This window comes from Canis lupus, chromosome 9 (assembly GCF_011100685.1).
Source record: "Canis lupus familiaris isolate Mischka breed German Shepherd chromosome 9, alternate assembly UU_Cfam_GSD_1.0, whole genome shotgun sequence".
In the NCBI taxonomy this organism is placed as follows: Eukaryota; Metazoa; Chordata; class Mammalia; order Carnivora; family Canidae; genus Canis; species Canis lupus.
The window spans coordinates 49163715-49183659 of NC_049230.1; the positions used below are offsets into that span (position 1 = coordinate 49163715).

Consider the following 19945-nt stretch of genomic DNA (forward strand, 5'->3'; position numbering starts at 1 on the left):
GTCCAGCCTCTAAGGGTGGTGTGGGGGACACCGTAGTCACCCCCTGCCTGGAGCTGTCCCCCAGGACCTGTGGAGCAGAGGCTGTGTGCAGGCCCCGGGTATCCCCCACATGTCCCAGGAACATGCGTGTGCCTTGCCACTCTCCCAAATTCCTGGGGCTCCCTGTGCCACCCCGGGTCAGCCCTCTGTGACACCAACCCCTCCCTAACACGCAGACATTGTAAAGAGAGCCAGGGGCGGGACCTGCTTCAATTTGGGCACACCGTGGAGCAAGCAGGCCAGGGCAGGGCGGGACTCCCAGCCAGGCGGACGAAGCTGAGCTGAGTGGTGGCCTTGAAGCCACCAGCAGGGGAACCGAGCTGCAGAGGCAGGTCATCAGTCCAGGCTCCCTGGTGTGGCCAAGGGCCCTGGAGCCCAAGGCTGGACTTGGGGTCCTGCTGGCTCCGTGGCCTGAGGCACCCATGTCCCCGCTACAGGAGAGGCTGGGTGGATTAGAAGAGGGAGCACCTCACCTTCCAGGTGGGCCTGACCCTGCAGTGGCTCCTCTCTCCTGCTGGTGACTGAACTTAGGGCCATGGCCACTGTGACCAGGGCCCTGTGGGGCTCAGAGCCCTGCCTCGTGCCATGTCTGGTGGCAGCCATCTACAGGTACCCCTGGCGCTTCAAGGAGGCTCTCCATCCTGCCTGAAATGAGGAGGTCTTTGGTTGCAGACCCCCTCTCTCCGGGGCATCCTGAAAACTAAGTGTCCATGGCCAGTTTGGCCATCCCACTGCCCATGAACATGGGCCGCACTGCTTAGTGCCCTCCTGCTGAAGTGAACTCACCAGAAGCTCACAATACCCAGAGGCAGGGGCAGGGTGGGGTCTCCAGTCACCCAAGGTTACTCAGCCGGCTAGGGGCAGAGTGGGGATTTGAACCAGCTCTCCTCCTCAGGGGACCATGCCAAGCTCAGAGCCAGCTGACTTCACAGTGCATGTCCTACCCACCCCACACTGCCCAGCGAGGGTCGGTAAGAAGGCAACGGGAGGCCCACTGCAGGTGGGACAGCCTGGGGTGCTCTCCTGGAACTGCAGGGCCAAGGAAGCAGGCCTGGGGCTCCTGGGGCTCCTGGGGCTCAGGCATTGTCAGCTACTACGTCTGTGGGCAACATGGTGTCCCGAGCATGCAGCAGGGAGAGCTGAGCAGCCACGGCCTGCTTCTCTGACCAACCCTGAGAAGCCGGGGGTAGTGGCCTGGGCAGTGGTTCCTGGGCAGTGTCAGGCTGGAGCATGGAGCCTCTCGTCTGGCTGCTGGGGCAGTGTCTCGGTCTGGCTCCTGGCTCCTGGCTCCTGGCTCCTGCGCCAGGGCCCCTAGTCCTGGTCAGTGCGCTCACCACCCACACACAGCTACTGGCTCCAGTGCCCTGGGAGGAGGCGTGTGCCTGCCCATGGCCCCGGCAGGAGCTCTGTCGCTGAGTGACAAGGGTTATTATGCTGTCACAGGCCACCCAGCATTCTCTCCCACCCTGCTGAAGGACAGCTAGTTAGGAAGGCCCCCAGGCTGCATCCAGCCCGGGGCCTGGCAGCACACCATGCCAGCCCAGTTTCCCCCACCATCCTGAGGGTTTCCTTTGTGGGCCAGGGGACGGGAGGAGGCCAGCCCTGGAGCAGGCAGTGGCAAGCCCAGCCTGATGGGGGATGGATGCCAGGCTGTAGGCCAGCAGGCTGCTCTGTGACAGCACCAGCTGACCCAGGGCAGGTGGGGTCACTGGGCTCTGCCCTCCACCTGGCCCTGTGGCCATGTTGACCTTGGTCACAGGGATGCTGCCCGCCGGCCTCAGAGAAATGAACCAGTCCCACCCCAAAAATATCCAGAGGTGCTGTCCACTCTCCCTCGGGGCCCAGGGCAGATCTGCCATCTGAAGGGCTACAGCCAAGCCCGGGTAGTGTCCGTGCTGACTTAGGTGTCTGTATCCACGCACTAGGCCAGGTGAGGGCACTGTGAGGGGCAGCCTCCTTCCCCAGGTGGGCGGCCGGGCCAGCATGAGGGTGGAGAACTTGGGGGCCAGACTGCTCCTGCTGCCTGCCCTCTCCAGAGCCCATCTCCCCATCTGTAAACTGGGCCGATCAGGTGCCTGCCTCAAAGTCTCCAGGCGGCAACTCAAGGGACTGTCCAGCTGACTGGACATACAGTTGTGGGCATTCTGTTGTGGGCATACAGTTGTGGGCATTCTGACACAGGAGAGTGAGGGAGCAGGGCGGGCTCCTGGGCCGGGTAGGGGGCACAGCGCCCAGCCTGAAATGCTCTGCTCAGCACAGCCGAGACTCCGCACCAGACTGGCTGGTCCACTTCTCTCTCCGCAGGGAATCTGGACTCTGTCCGCCTGTGTCTGAGGATGAGGTCATGGCTGCCCTGAGGTGGCCCAGGCCCTCCCAGCAGCCAGGTGACCTGCGGGGAGCTACCCATGTGGCCTGGTCCGACTACATCGAGCAGCCAGGCCCCCAAGGGAAGGCCTGCAGCTACCCAGTGTGGTCCGAAGCCGATGAGGCCAAGGATGGGGACAGCTCGGTGTCATCGGGCCGCCTCTCTGGCTCCTCTGGGGGCCATGAGTCCTGCACATCTCCCCCCGGACCCTGGAAGGAGAAGCCCCCGCAGGTGCTGGGGCCCTGGCGGCCAGCCAGAGAGAGCAACCCGAGGCTGGAGCAGCTGAGGGACAGGATCCGGGCCCAGGCACAGTGGCAGGCCAGCTGCGCCTCCCTGGGCACCTCCACACGGTCCAGCACCTCACGCCTCTGTGGAGCCCCCAAGGCAGACCCTCGGAGGAAGGCCAGGAAGCTGACGACCCCCTCTGCAGCCCCATGGGACACCCTCAGGCTCAGGTCCTCCGCCAAAGGTGCTCTGTTTGAAGACTGTTGAGTGGCTGCCGAATGGGGACTTTGTCCTGAATATTCTCCATGAGACCCGTCCTCATGATGCCCCCCTGTCCCTCCTCTGCAGGCTTAGGCACCCCGAGTGTGGCTCTGTGTGGAGTGGAAGACAAGGCAATTCCTGGCCGGGGGCGAGAGCCCTCGAGGATTCCCCAGCGCCAGGCCTCAGGTGAGGGGCAGCCCAGCTGGCCATCCTGGCAGCCCCGCCTGGACACGCAGGAGGTGGTCAGGGCAGCACAGTCCTGGATCCTGCGGCCTCTCTCCCTCCCTGGGGGACTGGCTCTATTTTTATCCCGCCCAGATGAGGACACTAAAGGGGGCCCCGCCACAGAGGGGCCAAGCATAGATGGGGACCCAGCCTGCCACCCTCTGGAACACGGTCTCTAAAGCCCTGCGTCCACCCAGGGAAGGAACGCAGGCAGGTGCTGCGAGGCAGGCCAGGGCTCAAAGTGCAGGGGTCTCCTGCACAGACTAGGTGACATCTAGCCTGCACGGTCACCTATCAGCCACAGGGGATGGCTAAGCCCTCCCTGGGCTTCAGGGTCCATCGTGCAGGCAGGAGGCACTGCCAGCCTGTCCCAAAGATGGCCCAACCTTGCCTGAGAGATGCTGGGGGGTCCGTACTAGGTATGCAGACTTCTTGCAAGTGCGAAGGCTCCAGGGGCCAAGAGAAGGTTTTGGTTCACTCCCATTTGACTGATAGCAGGGATGAGGATGGAGGGACAGACAGGACCCCTCTGGGAGGCCAAGGGCCAGGAGCATTTAATTTAACGAGTCTGGATTGCACTGCTGGCCATGGGAACCAGGAACCACCTTGGAGGGTTTTGAGCAGGGCCCCCCAGCAGGTTTGGGCTTTGGTCACTGGTGCTGTGTGCAGGATGGGGAGTGGGGAGCAGGGAGAGGGACATCCCTCTATTGCAGACAGGCAGCCTCATTCCAGCAAGGTTTTGGAGGCCCTAGAGTGGGGCAGGGAGACGGGTTCAGGGGCAGAAGTCCAGCGGCCCTGGGATGCCCAAGGCTCCTGGGCTCCTTAGCACAGAGGCCTGGGATGGGCGCAGGGGCACCAGGGTGGCCAGGGTTGGGTGGAGGTTAGCCAATATATGATTTGGGACTCCCTGGGCACTAGCCCATCCCAGCTGGATATGTGAGGCCAGGGCCAAGGGGCCTGTAGGTCAAAGCCAGGGGGACAAGTCCACTGTGGCCTGCCCGTAGCTACAGTAGCTCCCCATGGCCTGGTACCCAGGCTGGCTCAGGCTCACAGCGATCACCCTTTCTCCCCCTCCATCCGCGGGGACCCCAATGGCTCCAGCTCCCCGACCACCCCCACCCCACAGAGGCCCCTCTGGCTCCTCACCAAGGTCAGGACTTGGCCATTGGTCCCTCAGGGACTCAGCATCTGCTGTCATCAGTCACCAGCTCTTGTCATGTCTCTCTGGAAGCAGGCGTGGGGCGGGGCCAGGTCTTTTTTTTTTTTTTTAATTATGGCAAGATACACATAAGATTTACCATCTTAACCTCTTGTAAGTGCACAGTCCAGAGCCATGAAGGGCATCCAACTTGTTGTGCAGCCATCCCCCTGTCCATCCCCAGAGCATAGTCATCTTTCCACACCGAGCCCCTGTGACATAGGGACCTGTCCCCTCCCCCGCCCCCTAGGTCTGTGGGTCTGACTCCTCTAGGGCCTCGTGTGAGTAGATCTTACAGAACTAGCATTTCTGTGGGCTTGGGTGCCAGACGTGCTTCCTGCCAGCAGGTTCTGGGTGTTGAGGACAGAACCTGCACAGTCCTTTGGGGCCAGCTTTTTCCCAAGCACCCCTGCCCTGTGCACATGTCACTGGCTGACTGGCTCCTTGGCGCTCCCCGGAGGACACAACCCAACCCCAGCCGTGGACGACACACTGAAGCCAAACGGCATAGGGAGAGGTGGCCACACTGGCCCTGAAGAAGCTGGTCCACTCCTAGCGGCCACTGTGCTTGCCATGGGACTTGGATAATCTCCACCGCTTATCTCCATGTCCCCACCTGTCCAGCCAGGGTAGACCCTACCATGCAAAGCCCCCGTGGCCCTAGCTCTCACCCAGCAACCCCATGGAGCCCCTGTCCAGCCACCTGTCCCTGACAGCCCCTTCAGGCCTTGATTAACTCAACAAACATGAGGGCTGCAGGCCAGGGTGCAGCACCCTAGGCCTGCTGGGGCAGGGGGCTCTCCAAGGGTGGCTGCAGGCAGACCACCAAGGGGGGGCAGGCAGTCAGGTGCACCCCTCTGGTCCTGCACGCAGCAGCCAACTCTTGCCCAGGCCCAGGGAGCCGGCGGGACCGGCATGGTGCCCCATGGGAGCCCAGGAATATGAGCACGGCCATCCTTGCATATGTCCCTGCTCACTGTCCCTCTTTCTCTCCTCTCCCTGAAGTTCCACTCGAGAAAGCCAAAAGGATGAAAAGTAGTCCTTGTAAAAGGGAGAAGGCCCTCATAGCACCCACCCCCAGAAGAGCTGCCAAAGACAAAGGTAAGGTCAGCCCACTTGGGGTCACAACATGGCTTGGGAGTGAGAGTCTGTGACCCCGGCTCACCAGGTGGGCACATGGCTTTCGGTGCTGGGGACAGCTGGCTGCCAGCAGAGGCCTGTGTGCTGTGGGCACAGGCCTCTGGGGTCGGCAGAGGCTGGGTCTGAGTGGGGACTCGGCCATGCACAGAGGAGGGGCGGTGTTGGTGCCCGCATCTCGGGTGACCATAGACCCTGGTTGTCCCTGGGGTGCTGTGGGGTGTCCCTGCTTGTGCAGGGGCCGCCCCCTGTGATGAAGTGAACGTCCACAGAGCCCTGTGTTGTGGGCTGTCTTCCCCACACCCCTAGACTGAGTCTCTGAGCGCACAGAGCCACTCGCCATGCTTCCACACACATTTATAGTCCGCACGCATGTTTGAACAGGTGTGGGTGATGATGGGCAGCTGCGAGGTGGCTGGTGGACACGTTTGCTCCACGCTCCGCAGGGTGGGTGGGATCTGGTAGAGGGAGAAGCTTCCTTCCCTGCCTGCTTTGGGATTAGACTCCAGGCAGTGAGTGTGGGACACCTGCTTCCACCTGAGCCCCCCGTGGCAGGAGAGACCTTGCGACGTGTCCACTGTCTCCCAGCCCTCCGGGGACTTGGAGCCGTCACGCAGCAGTGCCTGTGGGCCGACCATGTACTGGGAGAGTCAGACGAATACATGGAGATGGTGGTGGGCCTGAGGCCACAGATGAATTTCTACTTCGGGTGTCTCTCCTGTGGGGCCTGGGCAGGGCGTCGGGGCGTCGGCTTCCCCCGCAGATCCTCAGCCATCCAGTCTGGATAGCTTTGCAGCCCTGCCCTCGCACAGGATCCAGCAGCCCCCAGGAGGGCCCCAGTTTGGTGTGGCCGGGAGGGAGGCAGTATCCCTCTGGGGCTTGACTGTTCTGGGTGGTCAGTGCAGAGTGGCTGCACTCGGTGCTGGCTCTGTGTGTGCCCCACACCCCCTGGACTCAGCGTTCCGCGCAGCTGTCCCCCGGGGCAGCTGGGCTTACTCCCATTGTGTAAATGGGGACACTGAGGCCCACAGAGGCCAGCTCCAGGCCGAGGGGGCCGAGGGATATGTGCCCTGCCCATGCCCAGCGCCCCTCTTTCTGCTCTGCACCATCAGACCTGCCACCTCAGCTGGGGGCAGCACCGGCTCCAGCGGGATGAATGAACGTCTTCCTTCTCCACGCTGGCTTTAGGGGCCCTCAAGGGAGGTGGGCAGCCATGGGCTGCCAGGCCGCCACCTCTATTCAGTAAGGTAAGAGGGCACAGGAGAGGCGGGAAAACCTCCGCCTGAGCCTGACAGTGAGGGGTGCTGGGAGCCATGGAGAACGTTCCAGAAGCCCATGGAAAAGCCCTCCTGGGTATAACAGTTTTCTGCCTCATTGTCTCCTCCCACCCTTCGGCTTTTTGGTTTGCTTTATTTTAACGGCCCTCTTGACAAATGACCTGCTTTCTGCCTGACACTGGGTCAGAGGGCGTGCCATGGGCTGCATCCATCATCGTAAGCACTGTGTCACCCTGACGGACTTGACCATTAGTTTCTGTCAGTGACCAAGTCACAGCTGGGCTAAGGAGAGATGAGCTTGGGGTCAGAGGTCAGAGCCACAAGACTTGGGAATTGGATGAATTAGGAATCTGCCGTAGTTAACAAAAAATTAAATCGCAATAGTTATAAAATATTCATCCATCCGGGCCCAAGGAAAATGAAGCCCAATATTTAATTTCAGATTATACCACCTCACTTTGCATTTTTTATTATAGATTAGGTTGGCCCTGGAACTCTGACAGGGCACTTGGGGACTTCATCCATTTCCACAGATTAAAAATCCTCTCGTAAAAAAATTAATTGCCATTAAACTGTTCAGCGGAAGGAAAAATGTGCCCATCAGGACCCATTTATTGACCGAGACCCCTCTGGCAAGCTAACAGGGAATGAGTGGCTAGTGATGGAGGGGCCAATGGGGAGGGACCAGGCCTGCGGGGAGCCCCCTTGCCCAGGGTGGGGGTCCCTGCGTGGTGCCCCTGGGAGGAAGTGGCGCTGCCAGTTTTGTGCAGTTCAGCTGTGGAGGAGCCAGCCCCCAGCCCCCCATCCCCATGCCATTCAAGTTCCAGATATGGCCCCTGGGCAGTGCCAGCCTCAGCCCTGGCCTGTGACTCTGCCTGGAGCCAGCAGCAGCCTGACCCCTCCCAGCCCAACTTCTGCAGCAAGAGTGACCACTTATCATGCTGGTGGTCCTGTGGGGCAGTGCTCACAGATGGGGACTCTCCATAGAGTCACTGGCCCCGAGGCCTGTCTCTCGAAACAGGCAGAGCCAGACTGGGTCTACAACTCCTGGGACCATGCTCTTGACCTCAGGTGTCCCAGGGCCTGGCATGGGAGGACGTGGCCTCAAGGGCCCCCCCAGAGAGGTGCAGCTTGTGGAGGGGTGGTCTTGGGGACAGGTCCTGGAGGGGTGTGGCTGTACTGAGGGCAAGATTGCAGGGTGGTGTAGCTTTGGTCGTGTCCCACAGAGGCCTCAGCTTGGGGACTGACTGAGGTCCTTCCTACAGGAGTGGGCTACGAAGTGTGTGGCTTTTTGTGGCCCCTTCCCTTTCCTGGGGCTACAGCTCCAGGCCTGTGATTATCTCCAGGTCTGGGGCTGGGGACGGGTCTCCTCCCGTGTGCTAGAGAGGACCCTGACCCTACTGGCTGCCTGACCCCCGGGGATCAGCTCTGCAGGGTCTCTGCTGTACCCTTGCTTAGCAAGAACGCCTCCTTTATGAGACGCAGGACAGGTCTTGGCCCAGGAGATCTGGTTTCCTGCCCAGGGCTGGCCCCGAGGAGAGATGCCATGTGCGTGTACAGATGGGTGTGTGTGTGTGTGCAGATGCATGTGCATGCATGTGACTGTATGCGTGTGTGTCTGTGTATTTGTGTCTATGTGTATGTGTGTATATGCATGTGCGTATGCATATGTGTGTGGACTTGTGTGTCTGTATGTACGCATGTGTGTTCGTGTGTGTGCACGTCTGTATGTGTGTGCATGTCTATGTGTATGTCTGTGTATATGTGTGTGCATGTCTCTGCGTACATGCATGTATGTGTGTGCATGTATGCATGTGTGCATGTGTCTGTGTGCATGTCTGTGTGTGCATGTGTCTGTATGCGTGTGTGCGTGTGTGTCTGTGTGCACATGTCTGTGTGTGTGCATGTCAGTGTGCGTGCATGTGTGCATGCATGTGCATGTGTGCCTGTCTGTGTACATGTGAGTGTGCATGTGTGTATGTGTGTGCGTGTGTGTGTATGTGTATGTGCATGTCTGTGTATCCGTGTGTGTGCGTGTGAGCAAGAGGCTGGCGACTGCCTCGGGCCTTTGCCAGCGCCCCAGGTTGTAATAATGGCAGGGCTGATGTCGGCATTGGGCGAGCGTAACCTGGGATTATGAAGTAGAGCTTTGATAATGATATTTCCTACGTGACAACATCTGTGAACAAAATCTCACTCCTGGTTGGGAGGCAGCAGGTTTGCGTTGTGCTCTCTGGGACCCCTGGTCGTGCCGGCCCGCACACCCCCGTAGGTGCCGCAACCCCTTTGCCATGGAGCCTCACCAGCGCACAAGAGCAAATACTTTCCTCTGGCTCGGCTGGGTGCGGCGGTTAGCTGTGGAGTTGGCCTCCCTCTCGCCCCAAGGCAAGGCCCAGGCTTTATTACCCCAGCTTCCAAGGGTCTGAGAGGTCAGGTCACCTCACGGAGTCATCCTGGGACTCAGCCCTGTCTCTTGCTGGCAGGTAGCGAAGGCTCACCCCAGCTCCTCTAGAGCATGTGCATCAGGCTTGGGGGCTGCCTGGCACCCACAGCCTCCTCACCCGGAAGGCCCAGCCGCTCAGCTGTGTGTGTGCGTTTTCTTTGTTTAAGATTCTGAGTTGGTTGGTGTTCACACCTGGAGGAAAGGACCAGCTCTGGTGAGGGCTCTGCTTGGGCCTCCTCTTGCCCTCCCCAGGCTCCAGAGCAAGCCCTCAAGAGACCAGGCCCCCACCGCAGAACTAGGTAGCTGGTGCCTCTGCCTGGGCTTTTCCCTGCTCTCCTGGGGCATCTGGCGGTGGGTGGCGAGAGAGAAGGAGGTGGCGTTGGGTACAGGAGCGGCCTCTCCCCAGCGGCCTGTTGAACGCCTTCTACATCTGCTGTCAGATGGGACTTACAGAAATCATTATATTTAAAAGCCTAAGAGAAGGATTTCTTTCCTGAGAGATTAGGAGTTTTAGGAGTTTTCAAGGAGTTTTAGGCTCCTGGGAGGCAGGGCACGGCCCTCTAGGCTTTGCCAACACAGGGAGTGCAGGATGGGAGCGGCAGGGGCCCCTCTAGCAGACACATGTCAACCCCATTCTTGCTGTTTTCACCATGTCCAAAGTGTGTGGCTCTGTGCCAGGGGCCCAGGCACAGCCTCGAGTCACCCATATGTGGCACCTGACCTCCTGCAAATCCATGATGCATGTAAGGGCCAAGAGGGGATCTCCCTCAGCACAGGGCCAAGGGTGCCTCTGTGGGCAGGCGGGGAGCTGGCTCTTTTCCTTCTGGGGCCCTGCAGCTCCTGACCCTCGTGACCGTCTGTCTTTGCAGGGGACAACAGGAAAGTGGGGGCTGCCAAGAGCTCTCCTGTCTGCCCCCGGATGCCTAGTCCAGCCTTTCTCCGCGGTGACCTGCAGGTGTCTGCCAACGCACCCAGCCTGGCTTCTTATGATCAGCCTGTGACCATCCAAAACGCCCTGGCTGTCCTTAGAGACCTCCGCCAGCAAATCCAGACTGGGCTGGAGCTGGCCCAGAGCCGCCACCCCAGGGCAGGGCCAGAGCTGGGGAGGTCAAAGCTGTGGCTGCAGAACCTGGCAGGGAGGAAGCAGCAGGGTCCCTGGAGCATCTCGGATGTGCGGGGCCCCTTTTCCAAGAGTCCTCAAGCTGGGATGGAGGGGAAGCACTCCTCCTTAGAGAGGGCTGGCAGCTTCCCCAGTGGGCATCACCGGAACACCCTGGCTGGGAGGGAGTCCTATCCCCAGAAGACTGGAACTGCCCAAGGATGGAACCTCTCCTTTCAGAGGCCTGGGAGCCCCCCTGAAAGGCTGACCTCCTTCCCCCGGCGGCCCTGGAGTGCCTCCGCTGGGCAGGCCTCCAGGCTCCAGAGGACCGGGGAGGCCCAAGGATGGAACCCCTCCTTCCTGAGGTCTGGGAGCCCCTCTGAAAGGCTGACCTCCTTCCCTCAGCGGCCCTGGAGTGCCTCCGCTGGGCAGACCTCCAGGCACCAGAGGACTTGGACTGCTTATGAAGACTGGGATACCCCCACCCGGAGACCACTGAGCCCTCTTGCCCAGCGGGCCTGGAGTGCCTCCTTCACGCAGAGCGCTGGCACCTCAGGCAAGGGCAGAGGACCCCTCCTGCCTCCCTCGGGAGTCAAGCGGGGCTGGCCGAGGAAGGAGAAAGAGGTACGGGTGCCGCCACCCTGCCAGAAGCCCCAGGGGGTCCTGGACCACCCCTACAGCTCTGAGGCGCTGCGGGAGTTCATGCACCAAAAGTCGCTGGCCCGGCAGCAGCAGGCCATGAAGGAGAAAGCCTCGGCTGTGCGGGCCCTTGAGCTGAGGAACCAGAGGCTGCAGGACGTCTACAGGAAACAGAGGGAGGCCGTCCTCAGCAAGGCCATCCCTGTGGTCTCCCAGACGACCCCCGGCATTGTGACCTTCTTCCCACATTGTGCACAGTCCAGGGTAGGCACTGGGTGTGGTGAGGCCGAGGAGCCAGGCAGCTCAGCCACCGAGCCCCAGCACCCCCCAGTGCCTGCTTCCCTGGGTCTGGTGGGGTTGCAGAGGGACCCCGTTGCCTCAGCCCCAGCCCTACAGAGGGGACTGCCAGGGGTCCAGCCTGAGACCATCCAGAGGTCAGGGCTAGTTGTGCAGCTGAGACATGGGGGCCCAGGGTCTTGTGGCCAGGCAGGGTTCTGACTGTGTCCCCTCTGCTCTAGGGCCTAGAAGCCCCCGGGAGCCTGGGGTCCCCTGTCCTGGAGTGGAGCAAGGTGACATCGGGCATGGTGCTGGGGGACCAGGAGGCCCCAGGCAGGTGGGTAGGCAGGGGACAGGGGCTCCTCTGGCCAGGCAGCCTCCCCCACCGCCGAGCTGGTGATCACGGGTGCCGGTTCCCACGTCCCATGGGGGGTGCATTTCCACAGGGGTTTGTGGCCACCGCCTCTCTGGTCACGGAACATTTCCGCACCCTGAAAGCAGACCCCGAACCTGTTGGCAGCTCTCCCTGGGCCTCCCTGCAGCCTCCAGCAGCGTGGCTGCTTTCAGCCTCTACAGAGGCATCTGTGCGGATGGAGTCTGCGGGGTTTGGTTTCCCTCTTAGAGCATGTTTTCTGGGTTCGTCCCTGAGGTCGCGCGTGCCAGGACGTCCTTCCTTCTCTGTGGCCACATAATACCCCACCGTAGGACACCCCGTGGGTAGTTCACGCACTGGTCGGGGGAAGGACGTTTGGGCGGCGGTGAACAAACCATTGGAACACCTGTTTCGTGTCTCCTGTTATGTGCCCAGGGGTGGAACCACCGGCACCTTGGTCCGGTTTCCCTTTTCGAGGAACTGGCAGGTGGTTTTCCTCACTGGCTGAGTCCCCACCGGCAGCAGAGGAAGATCCCGGTTTCTCTGTTCTGCCAACACTCCAACACTCCTGGTTTTATCTCTCCTTTGTTTCTGGTTTGTGTTCAATGACACATATTTTAATCAAGCCAGGGCATCATCTTGATGGGTGGGGTCAGGGGACGGTCCGCACTCTGCCTGGGGTGCTCCTGGAGACACCAGGTCCACAGAGCACCTGGGAGGCCACCTGCTGTTCAACTTTTTTTTTTTTAAGATTTTTTAAAAAATTTATTCGTGAGAGACACAGAGAGGGGGACCCACTTCCCCCTGCCCCTAAAGGGGAAATAACGATGAGAGAGAGAGAGAGACAGAGACACAGGCAGAGGGAGAAGCAGGCTCCATGCAGGGAGCCCTACGTGGGACTTGATTCCGGGTCTCCAGGATCACGCCCTGGGCTGAAGGTGGCGCTAAACCGCTGAGCCACCTGGGCTGCCCTGCTCTTTAACTTTTTAAACTCCCTGGTAACACCCCAGGGAGGGGATGAGCCAGGGGTTGGGGGTGCAGGCCTGGAGGCCCTCACATGTCCCGGAATCCCCACGCTTGGGCTGAGATGGCAGCCAGCGTCCTCCCTCCGCAGAGGGGCCAGTAGGGTGCTCCTGGCTGCCCTGCACTGATGCCCCTGGCTTCCTCCCCAGACAGGGCAGGCTGTAGATCCTCCCTCTTGCTTCCATATTTCCCCCTTCCCTCCACATTTTAAAGGAACTGTAGAGAAATACACATAACATAGAATTTACCATCTCAGGGCCGTCTGTGCACTCACACCGTCGTGTGGCCGTCCCCTCCATCCATCCCCAGGATGTGGTCGTCTTCCCAGACTGGACTCTGACCCCATGACACATGCACACCTCCCTGCCGTGTCTGTGGGTCCGACTCTTCCGGGGCCTCCTGGGAGCTTCCGCTCATACACAATCTATCCCCCTGCGCCCACCTCACCTCCCTCAGCCCCATGTCTGCCACATCCATCCGTGTCATGGTAGGTGCCAGGATTTCCTTTTTTATGGAAAGTGATGTTTTTGTCATTGAATTTTGGGCTCCTCACCCGTCTGGACATCGACCCCTATGAGATATGTGGTTTGTGACAACACTCCCCCTCCCAGAGGCTGCCTTCTCCCTCGGTTGACTGGGCCTTCGATGCACACCAGTTGTGCATTTTGAAATACTTTGATCGATCTGTCTTTTCCTTTGCCGCCTAAGCTCCTGGGTACTCTACCCCCAGAACTCAGTCTTTCTCAGGCCTGTTGTTGTACGAGGCCCTATAGCCATCTCTCTGTTCAGAGACAGTCCCTGAGAATGGACACACTCCGTCCCAGAGGCTGCACTGGGCTCACCCCTGCACACGTGTGTTTCAAACATGCCACAGAGGACACATGCACTGGACCTGACCATCTCCGCCCTGTCTCCCTGCAGCTTCTGCCTGTGTTTGAACAAAGCCTTGAATCGCACTGAGACCCTAGAGACAGGCGGCCCCCAGGACAGCTGGGAGGGCACCCCCGTACTGATGTCGGCCCGTTCCTCCTTGGGCCCCCTGAAGCTCCAGGACCTGACCACCCGCTACCCGCGCCCCGGGGTATGCATCTACCTGGACCCCGAGGAAAGCGAACGCCTGGGCATGCCGGGGCCCCTGCACTTCCGGTACAAGCAGGCCCGGCTACAGGCACTGGAGACCATGGCCAATGTCTTGAAACAGCGGATTGACATCCTGACGGCCAAGCTGCACAAGTCAGAGGCACCGGACACTGTTGGGGACCCAGTCTCAGACCTGTCATCCTCACGCCCCAGCATGGTGCCCGCTGACCCTACGCCTGCAGACCCAGTCTGCCTTGGAGCTCTGGTGCCCAACGGGAGCAGAGGGGCCCCCTGGGACTGGACGGACATGCGGGCCAGGCCACTGGTCTCGCCCACCTGCTTCCCAGGTGGCCAGACGTTGCCATGGAGTCCCGACTGGGAGCGGCGGCAGAGTGTGAGCCCAAGGGGCCATTACAACAGCAGGCCCCGAGGTAGGGCCTGGGCGTGACCACCAGCCCCACCAGTGGCCAAGGGGACCCCACTTCCCCCTGCCCCTAAAGGGAAAATAACGATGAAAATACCACAGTAGGTGTCTGGGCCACTAGAGAGGATGTAGGTGACAGTCCTGGCCAAGCCCAGCCAGACCTTGTCAGGACCATGGCCCTGGTGGGAGGAGGGTGAAGCCTGGCCCTGAAGCTTACATGGCTGCCACCTCTAAAGAGGGGCAAGAGAGTGGACATGGCTCTCCAGGCCCTTCCTGCCATGAGAACTGGGGGTGCTTCTCCCTCAGTAACCCCTGCACCCGCCAGCAGCTCCTCCCCTCCTTCCAGCTCCTGGGGAATGAGCCCTGGTGTCCATCTCTCCAAAGGTTTCATTGAGGACGGGTGTTTGGAGCTGGATAACAGGCTGGCAAGAAACACGGCTTCCTTCCCGGCCCTCGGCTCCTTCATCGGGAGGTGAGCCTGCATGCCTACTATACACCCCAGCCATGCCAGTGGCCCACAGCCCATGCACAGGAGGGCTCTGGGCTCTGGGGTCTGGGTGCAGCCAGGCTGCTGGGGGGCACCGCTTTTGACCGGGCCATGAGAAGGCCCCAGACCGGGATCAGGGCCTGCTGGCTCTGGTGATGGCTCTGGTGATGCCACTGGCCAGGCCAGGCCAGGGCAGGGCGAGGGAGCCCAGGCTGCACAGTGGCTCTGAGACTCTGCCCTGGCTGGGCTGCAGTGGGCCCCTGACCCAAGGTCCCTGCTGATGGGGGGACAGCCCCTGGGATGCACCCCCTCCGCACACTCCTCTATGTTGGCTCCCCGCCCCAGCCAGACACTGTCGGCCACACTTTCCTGTGTGATTGACGAGTCCTCCTGCCCAGTCCCATGGGCTGAGTTTCCCCCCAGCACAGCCTGAGGGCTTTGGGGCCCCCTCACACAGGCCCTTTCCTCCAGGCCACGTGGAGGAGCAGACCCATAGCTGCCAGCAGGGGGCAGCATCGGGCTGGACCTCTGGTTCTCCACCACCCCTATGTCCACTGGGAGGAAAGGTCAGGGAGGGGAGGATCCCGAGGTCAACCCATTGCCTGGGCTCCCGGAGGACACCCAACATCTGCACACTCCACTGTTGGACGGCCAGCAGGGCCCCGCCCCGCTGCCCACAGCACCCCCCACTCTGGGCGCTGCATCCTCTCCATCCCCTGGCCCTGTCCAGGCTGTGCGGAGTCGTGCCTTGGACGACCCAGCAGCCTTGCCCGGCAGGGATCAGGGCCCCTCGGCATGTCCAGGGAAACTGCCTGGCCTGTCCCTCCTAGAATAGCAGCTGCCGCTCATTGCTCTGGCGGCCTCACCTCTGCCTGAGTCCAAGGATGAAGGTCAAGGCCCTCTGGTCCAGCTTGTGGCCAGCCCTCTGCTGCTCCAGGCCGGTGCCCTCCCAGATCCAGGGCTCCCTGCTGGGGCTGTGGGGTTCAGTGCTGGTTGGGGACCCAGCCAGCTCCTGCCCTCCCAGGGCCTGTCCACCCCAGCATCTCTGGAAGGAAGGGTGATGGAGGGTACACCCGTGGCCTCTCTGCACCTCGGGCAGTGCTATCAGCGCCCTGTGAGATATGTTCTCATTCCCACTTTACAGACAGGAAAACTGAGGCTCAGAAAGGCACAGTGACATTGCCGGCATCACACAGCTCATGGGAGGGTTAAGCCAACACTCAGACCTATAGGGCTGGGCACCAGAGCCCATTCCTTAGTCCAGCATTCTCAAACTATTCCCTGAGGACCCATTAGAAATGCAGAGTCCCCAGCTCACCCTGGCCCCCCTGAACCCGGTACACGAGGCTGGGTCCTAGGGCCAGTCCTGTGGGTGATAGGGTGAGAACCACTGCCTTAGAATGTCTAGGCCCGAGGTGAGCAAGCCCCTCGGGCCACTGCCCAATTCTGTGCATAAAGTGGTTCTGCACATGGCCTCGCTCATCCTCTACCCGAGCGTGGCTGCCGTCCTGCCGGTGTGGATTCATGTCTACAGAGGCAGAGACTGTGTGGCCTGCAAAGCCCGGTGCTTGCTGCTTGTCCCTTTATGGAGCATGTTTGTGACCGTTGCCCTAGACAGCTGGGGAGACACGGGCTTATCAACCACTCACTGTGCTGGCATCCCTTGACTAAGCCTTTGAGGAGAGCCGCCAGGTGGGGCTGGCATCCCGAGTTCAGGGTTGGGTAGGAGGGAGTAAGATGAGCCCCCCACAGCGGCCTGGTCCCTCGTGTCCCCTCCTGTATCCTGGTGGTCACCTTGGGGTCTTCCGGGTTCAGCCCACCCATCGCCTCCCCAGAGCTTGCCCTTTTCCCCAATGTCTCCCCAGCAAGGCCAAGGCGGCAGGGGCGGGGGCCAAGCGGTCAGGTAGCAAGTGCTCAGCAAACAGCTGGGGCTGCTGGAGGAGGGCTATGTCCCCCCCCTGCACTTGTCTGAGTCTCCATGGCTGGCTGGTGTGTCCTTGGTGATGCCGGTGGTCCTGAGTCGCTGTGTGCTGGGAGCGGGCGGGGGAGGGGAGTGTATGTGTGGCAGCTGCACTCTGGGGAGGCAGAGCTGTGTGTCTGCTGTCATTGCCCGGGCACTGTGGCTCTCCTGGCTGACTGCTCTCTCTGGAAAGGCCCAGACCCATGCCTTCCTCCCAATCCTGGTAGTGAAATGTGCCGTCCAGCCTCAGGGTAGGGGTTAGTGTGGCCTGAGCAAGGGCAGGTCCCCAAGCCCAGCCAGCCTGCTGTGGCCCCTGCCTCCTTGGGCACCTGGCCAGCTCAGGCCACGAGTGGGACAGAGCAGCATTTTGGGCCACGAGCAGGTGGTGGCGAGGCTTAGGGCTGCTGCGTCCACCCTGTTCCACGCTGGGCCTGGTGGACAGTGAATAGTGCCCCTTAGCAGGTGGTAGAGGGAATGACGAGATGCCCCACGTTCCCAGAGTGCCCATCCTCTCCCCAAGGGCCTGGCGTGGGAACAGACCCAGAGCAGGCATGGGCTTCCAGGCGAAGGGTGTCCTGGTCCCAGCTCCTGAGGGCTGCTGGTCCTCCGGGTCCCAGGGCAGAGCCCCATGGTGCCACCTCACTGATGCCGCTGGGGACACTGCGGGTGTTGGCATCTTTGGGTGCCACGTGCTCGCTGCCATCCTCCTGGCTCACTGCCATCCCCCTTGGGCCTCTGGTTCTTGGCTTCCACCCTGGACACTGTGGGTCTGAGAGCAGCTTCTTCGTTCAGGCCGAGGGAGCCCGGGTCACTGCCCACCCCCCAAAACCCCCAGCACCTCATACCCAGCAGATGTTCCCTGGCCAACTCCACTCACACGTGTGTTTGTGTGTCCCTAGCTCCCTCGGGGTGCCAGCCGTGTTGGACCCCACCTGTGGCTCCCTGCAGCTGGAGGAGATGCCGGCGGCTAGAAGGGTGGGCTCCGTCATGCCCTGGACCATGAGAGGCTGTGGTAAGGGCGAGCCTGCGGACAGGCCCTGGGCTGGCTTGTCGGGTGGCCGGGGGGGTCCCCTGGGGACCCCCTCCACTGCCTGATGCTCCGGTGAGGTCCTACAGGTGTAGAGAGATCCTTTTCTATGTGGAGAGCTTCCATACTTCAGTATTAAAGTTTTTTGGAGGCTTTCGGGACCCAGCTGCTTGTTATCGCTCTTGCCACACCTCTGCTGTGACCGAGACTCGGTCCCATGGGGGCCACTGGCAGCCCTGCTCCCCACCGCTTCCTCTGAGCACCCGCTGGCCCAGGCTTCTGCCTTTCCTTTTGCTTCTGAAGGGTTTGGTTCCTGGGTTTCAGGTGAGGAGACTTGCTCAAGGCCACAGAGTGGGGGTGGGAGGGGGTGCCCTGCCCGGTGCGCTGAGGAGCCTGGGGGGCTGTGAGGATGCTCTGCCCAGCACCTGCTCAGGGAGGGGCAGCTGGAGGGTCCCGGCTCTGCGGCAGGAGGCCCAGAGGACTGAGAGGCTGGGGATGTGTGTGGAATGGCCCCTGCTGGGCTCATGTCATGGTCCGGCTCTCTCTCTCTCCTCCCCTTCCTCTTGTTCTGGGGGACTCTCTAGCCTGTGGAGGCGCTGCTGACCCTGCTTCTCCCCATCTCCCAAGGAAGAGCCCCAACAGCTTTAGCAGCCCACTAATTCATTTGTTTGCACCCCTCTCTGCTTTTCCAACTTGTGCCCATGGCACCTGCTGTGCCTGGTACTGACGCAGGATCAGGCCCTGCCCCCAGGCATGGGTTTTCAGTGGGGTCAGGCTTCAGGAGATGCTAGAGAGAGAGCACACAGCACGTCAGGTTCTGAGCCACAAGTGACTGGCTTCCTGGAAGAGATTTCCACCATGTTTCCAGTCCCAGAAAGTGTGGCCCGGAGAGGGGCAGTGAAGGGCCCAAGGGCACCCAGGGGTGAGCTGGGATTCAGGGTTGGACGCAGGTGCCAGTACTTGTGCATCCCTGACTGTCCTTCTGGAAGGTTGGCTGAGCAGGGGGATGGCTGGCTGCTGTGAGGGTCAAGGGAGATTCCTAGTCACACAGGGGTGGCTGCCTCCTGGCCAGGATCCTGCATGGAGGTCAGGCTCTGGCCTTCCCTCCCAAGGGGATAGCCCTTTCTTCAGCCCTCACCTCAGCCCTATGTACCATCCCCACAGGGGTGTGCAGCAGGAGTGGCTCCTTGCTCTTGGGAGGGACATCCACTGTGGGGGCCATGGTGAGGCTCCGGCAGGAGTAAGCATGATAGTCCCTATGGCGAGATTGGGGGGAAGACCTGGGAGGCACTTGCTTCAGTGGCTGTAGGGGACAGTGGGTACAGGTCCCCCCCACCCTGTCCATCACCTCCACACTTGGGGCCTTGGGTGCCTGGAGACCTTCCCTGGACCCGCTGCCAAGAACCTGGCTCAGCTGTATGTCCCAGAATCTGGGCTCAGCTGTATGTCCCAGAAAGCTGGGAGAGCACAGGTGGCCCCTGCCCCTCTCCACAGTCAAAGGGGTGACATGAAGCCTAGGGTTGAGGTAAGAAGCACTTGGCCCTTAGGACAGCCACTGCTGCTGATTCACAGTGGACACCCAGTCCACGTGTACCCCCCCACAAACACACACAGACCCGCGTTCCCTGCATTGTGTGTGCCCACATGGGGTAGTCGACATCTGCGGGGTCAGGCAGCCGTGCCTGGAGCCCATGGGGAGGGCCGTGAAAGCAGAGCTAGGGCAGAGAAGGGGATCCTCCCTACACCCACGGGGGAGAACCATCAGTCACTGGTTGGAAGGACAAAATCCCTACATAGTGGATTCCTGCCTCTGAGGGGGAGCTTTCCCGCTGACTCACTCAGAGGGCGATGGTCAGTGAGTAGCCTGGGCACTAGGGCAAGACGGGCCTTCCTGCAGAGCTGCCCCCTTCAGCACGTGCCCCTCACACAGAGGTTAGTTAGTTAGGGGGACCCATGCCACCTGCTATGGGACCTCGGGGTCCCCAGGGCTCCCACCTACACCCATTGTGCCTTTCAGAGAGAGGACATGGGGCAGCTTGAGAAATGTCCCACGGCCCTGCTGCCTCCTGGAGCCTCCAAGTCTGGTCTGGGAGGAGCAGTTGGCCAGGGGCCCTGGCAGCTTCCACACGCTGAACCTGGTGCCAGGTGCCAGGTGCCAGGCCTTCCAGAAAAACCTGCTCCTCCTGCCGGCTCTGCCTCCAGGTGCTTCTGCAAGAGGCAGGGAGCAGGGTGGATGATGGGGTGCAGGCTTCCCCCAACTTCTCCATCCTTCCCGCATCCCTCCTCACTCTCTGCTGGGCAGGGCTTATCTAGGTGTCAAGTTCCCTGCAGGATCTCTTTATCCTGAGGCCATGGGCAGCCTCCCCAAGAATCATTTGAAACCTGAG

The 19945-nt window shown here is 61.1% G+C and overlaps 1 protein-coding gene across 1 annotated transcript in view; it reads left to right on the top strand.

Annotated features, from left to right (window-relative positions):
* Positions 1-899: 899 nt before the first annotated feature.
* CCDC187 (coiled-coil domain containing 187) overlaps positions 900-19945 on the top strand; it is a 37225-nt gene continuing 18179 nt past the window's right edge. Inside the window, 9 exon segments of the mRNA XM_038548787.1 lie at positions 900-1039; positions 2344-2873; positions 2978-3076; positions 5319-5414; positions 10040-11172; positions 11427-11521; positions 13502-14091; positions 14469-14556; positions 17431-17543. Of these exon segments, the coding sequence (XP_038404715.1) occupies positions 975-1039; positions 2344-2873; positions 2978-3076; positions 5319-5414; positions 10040-11172; positions 11427-11521; positions 13502-14091; positions 14469-14556; positions 17431-17543 (2809 nt within the window). The 5' untranslated portion in view covers positions 900-974.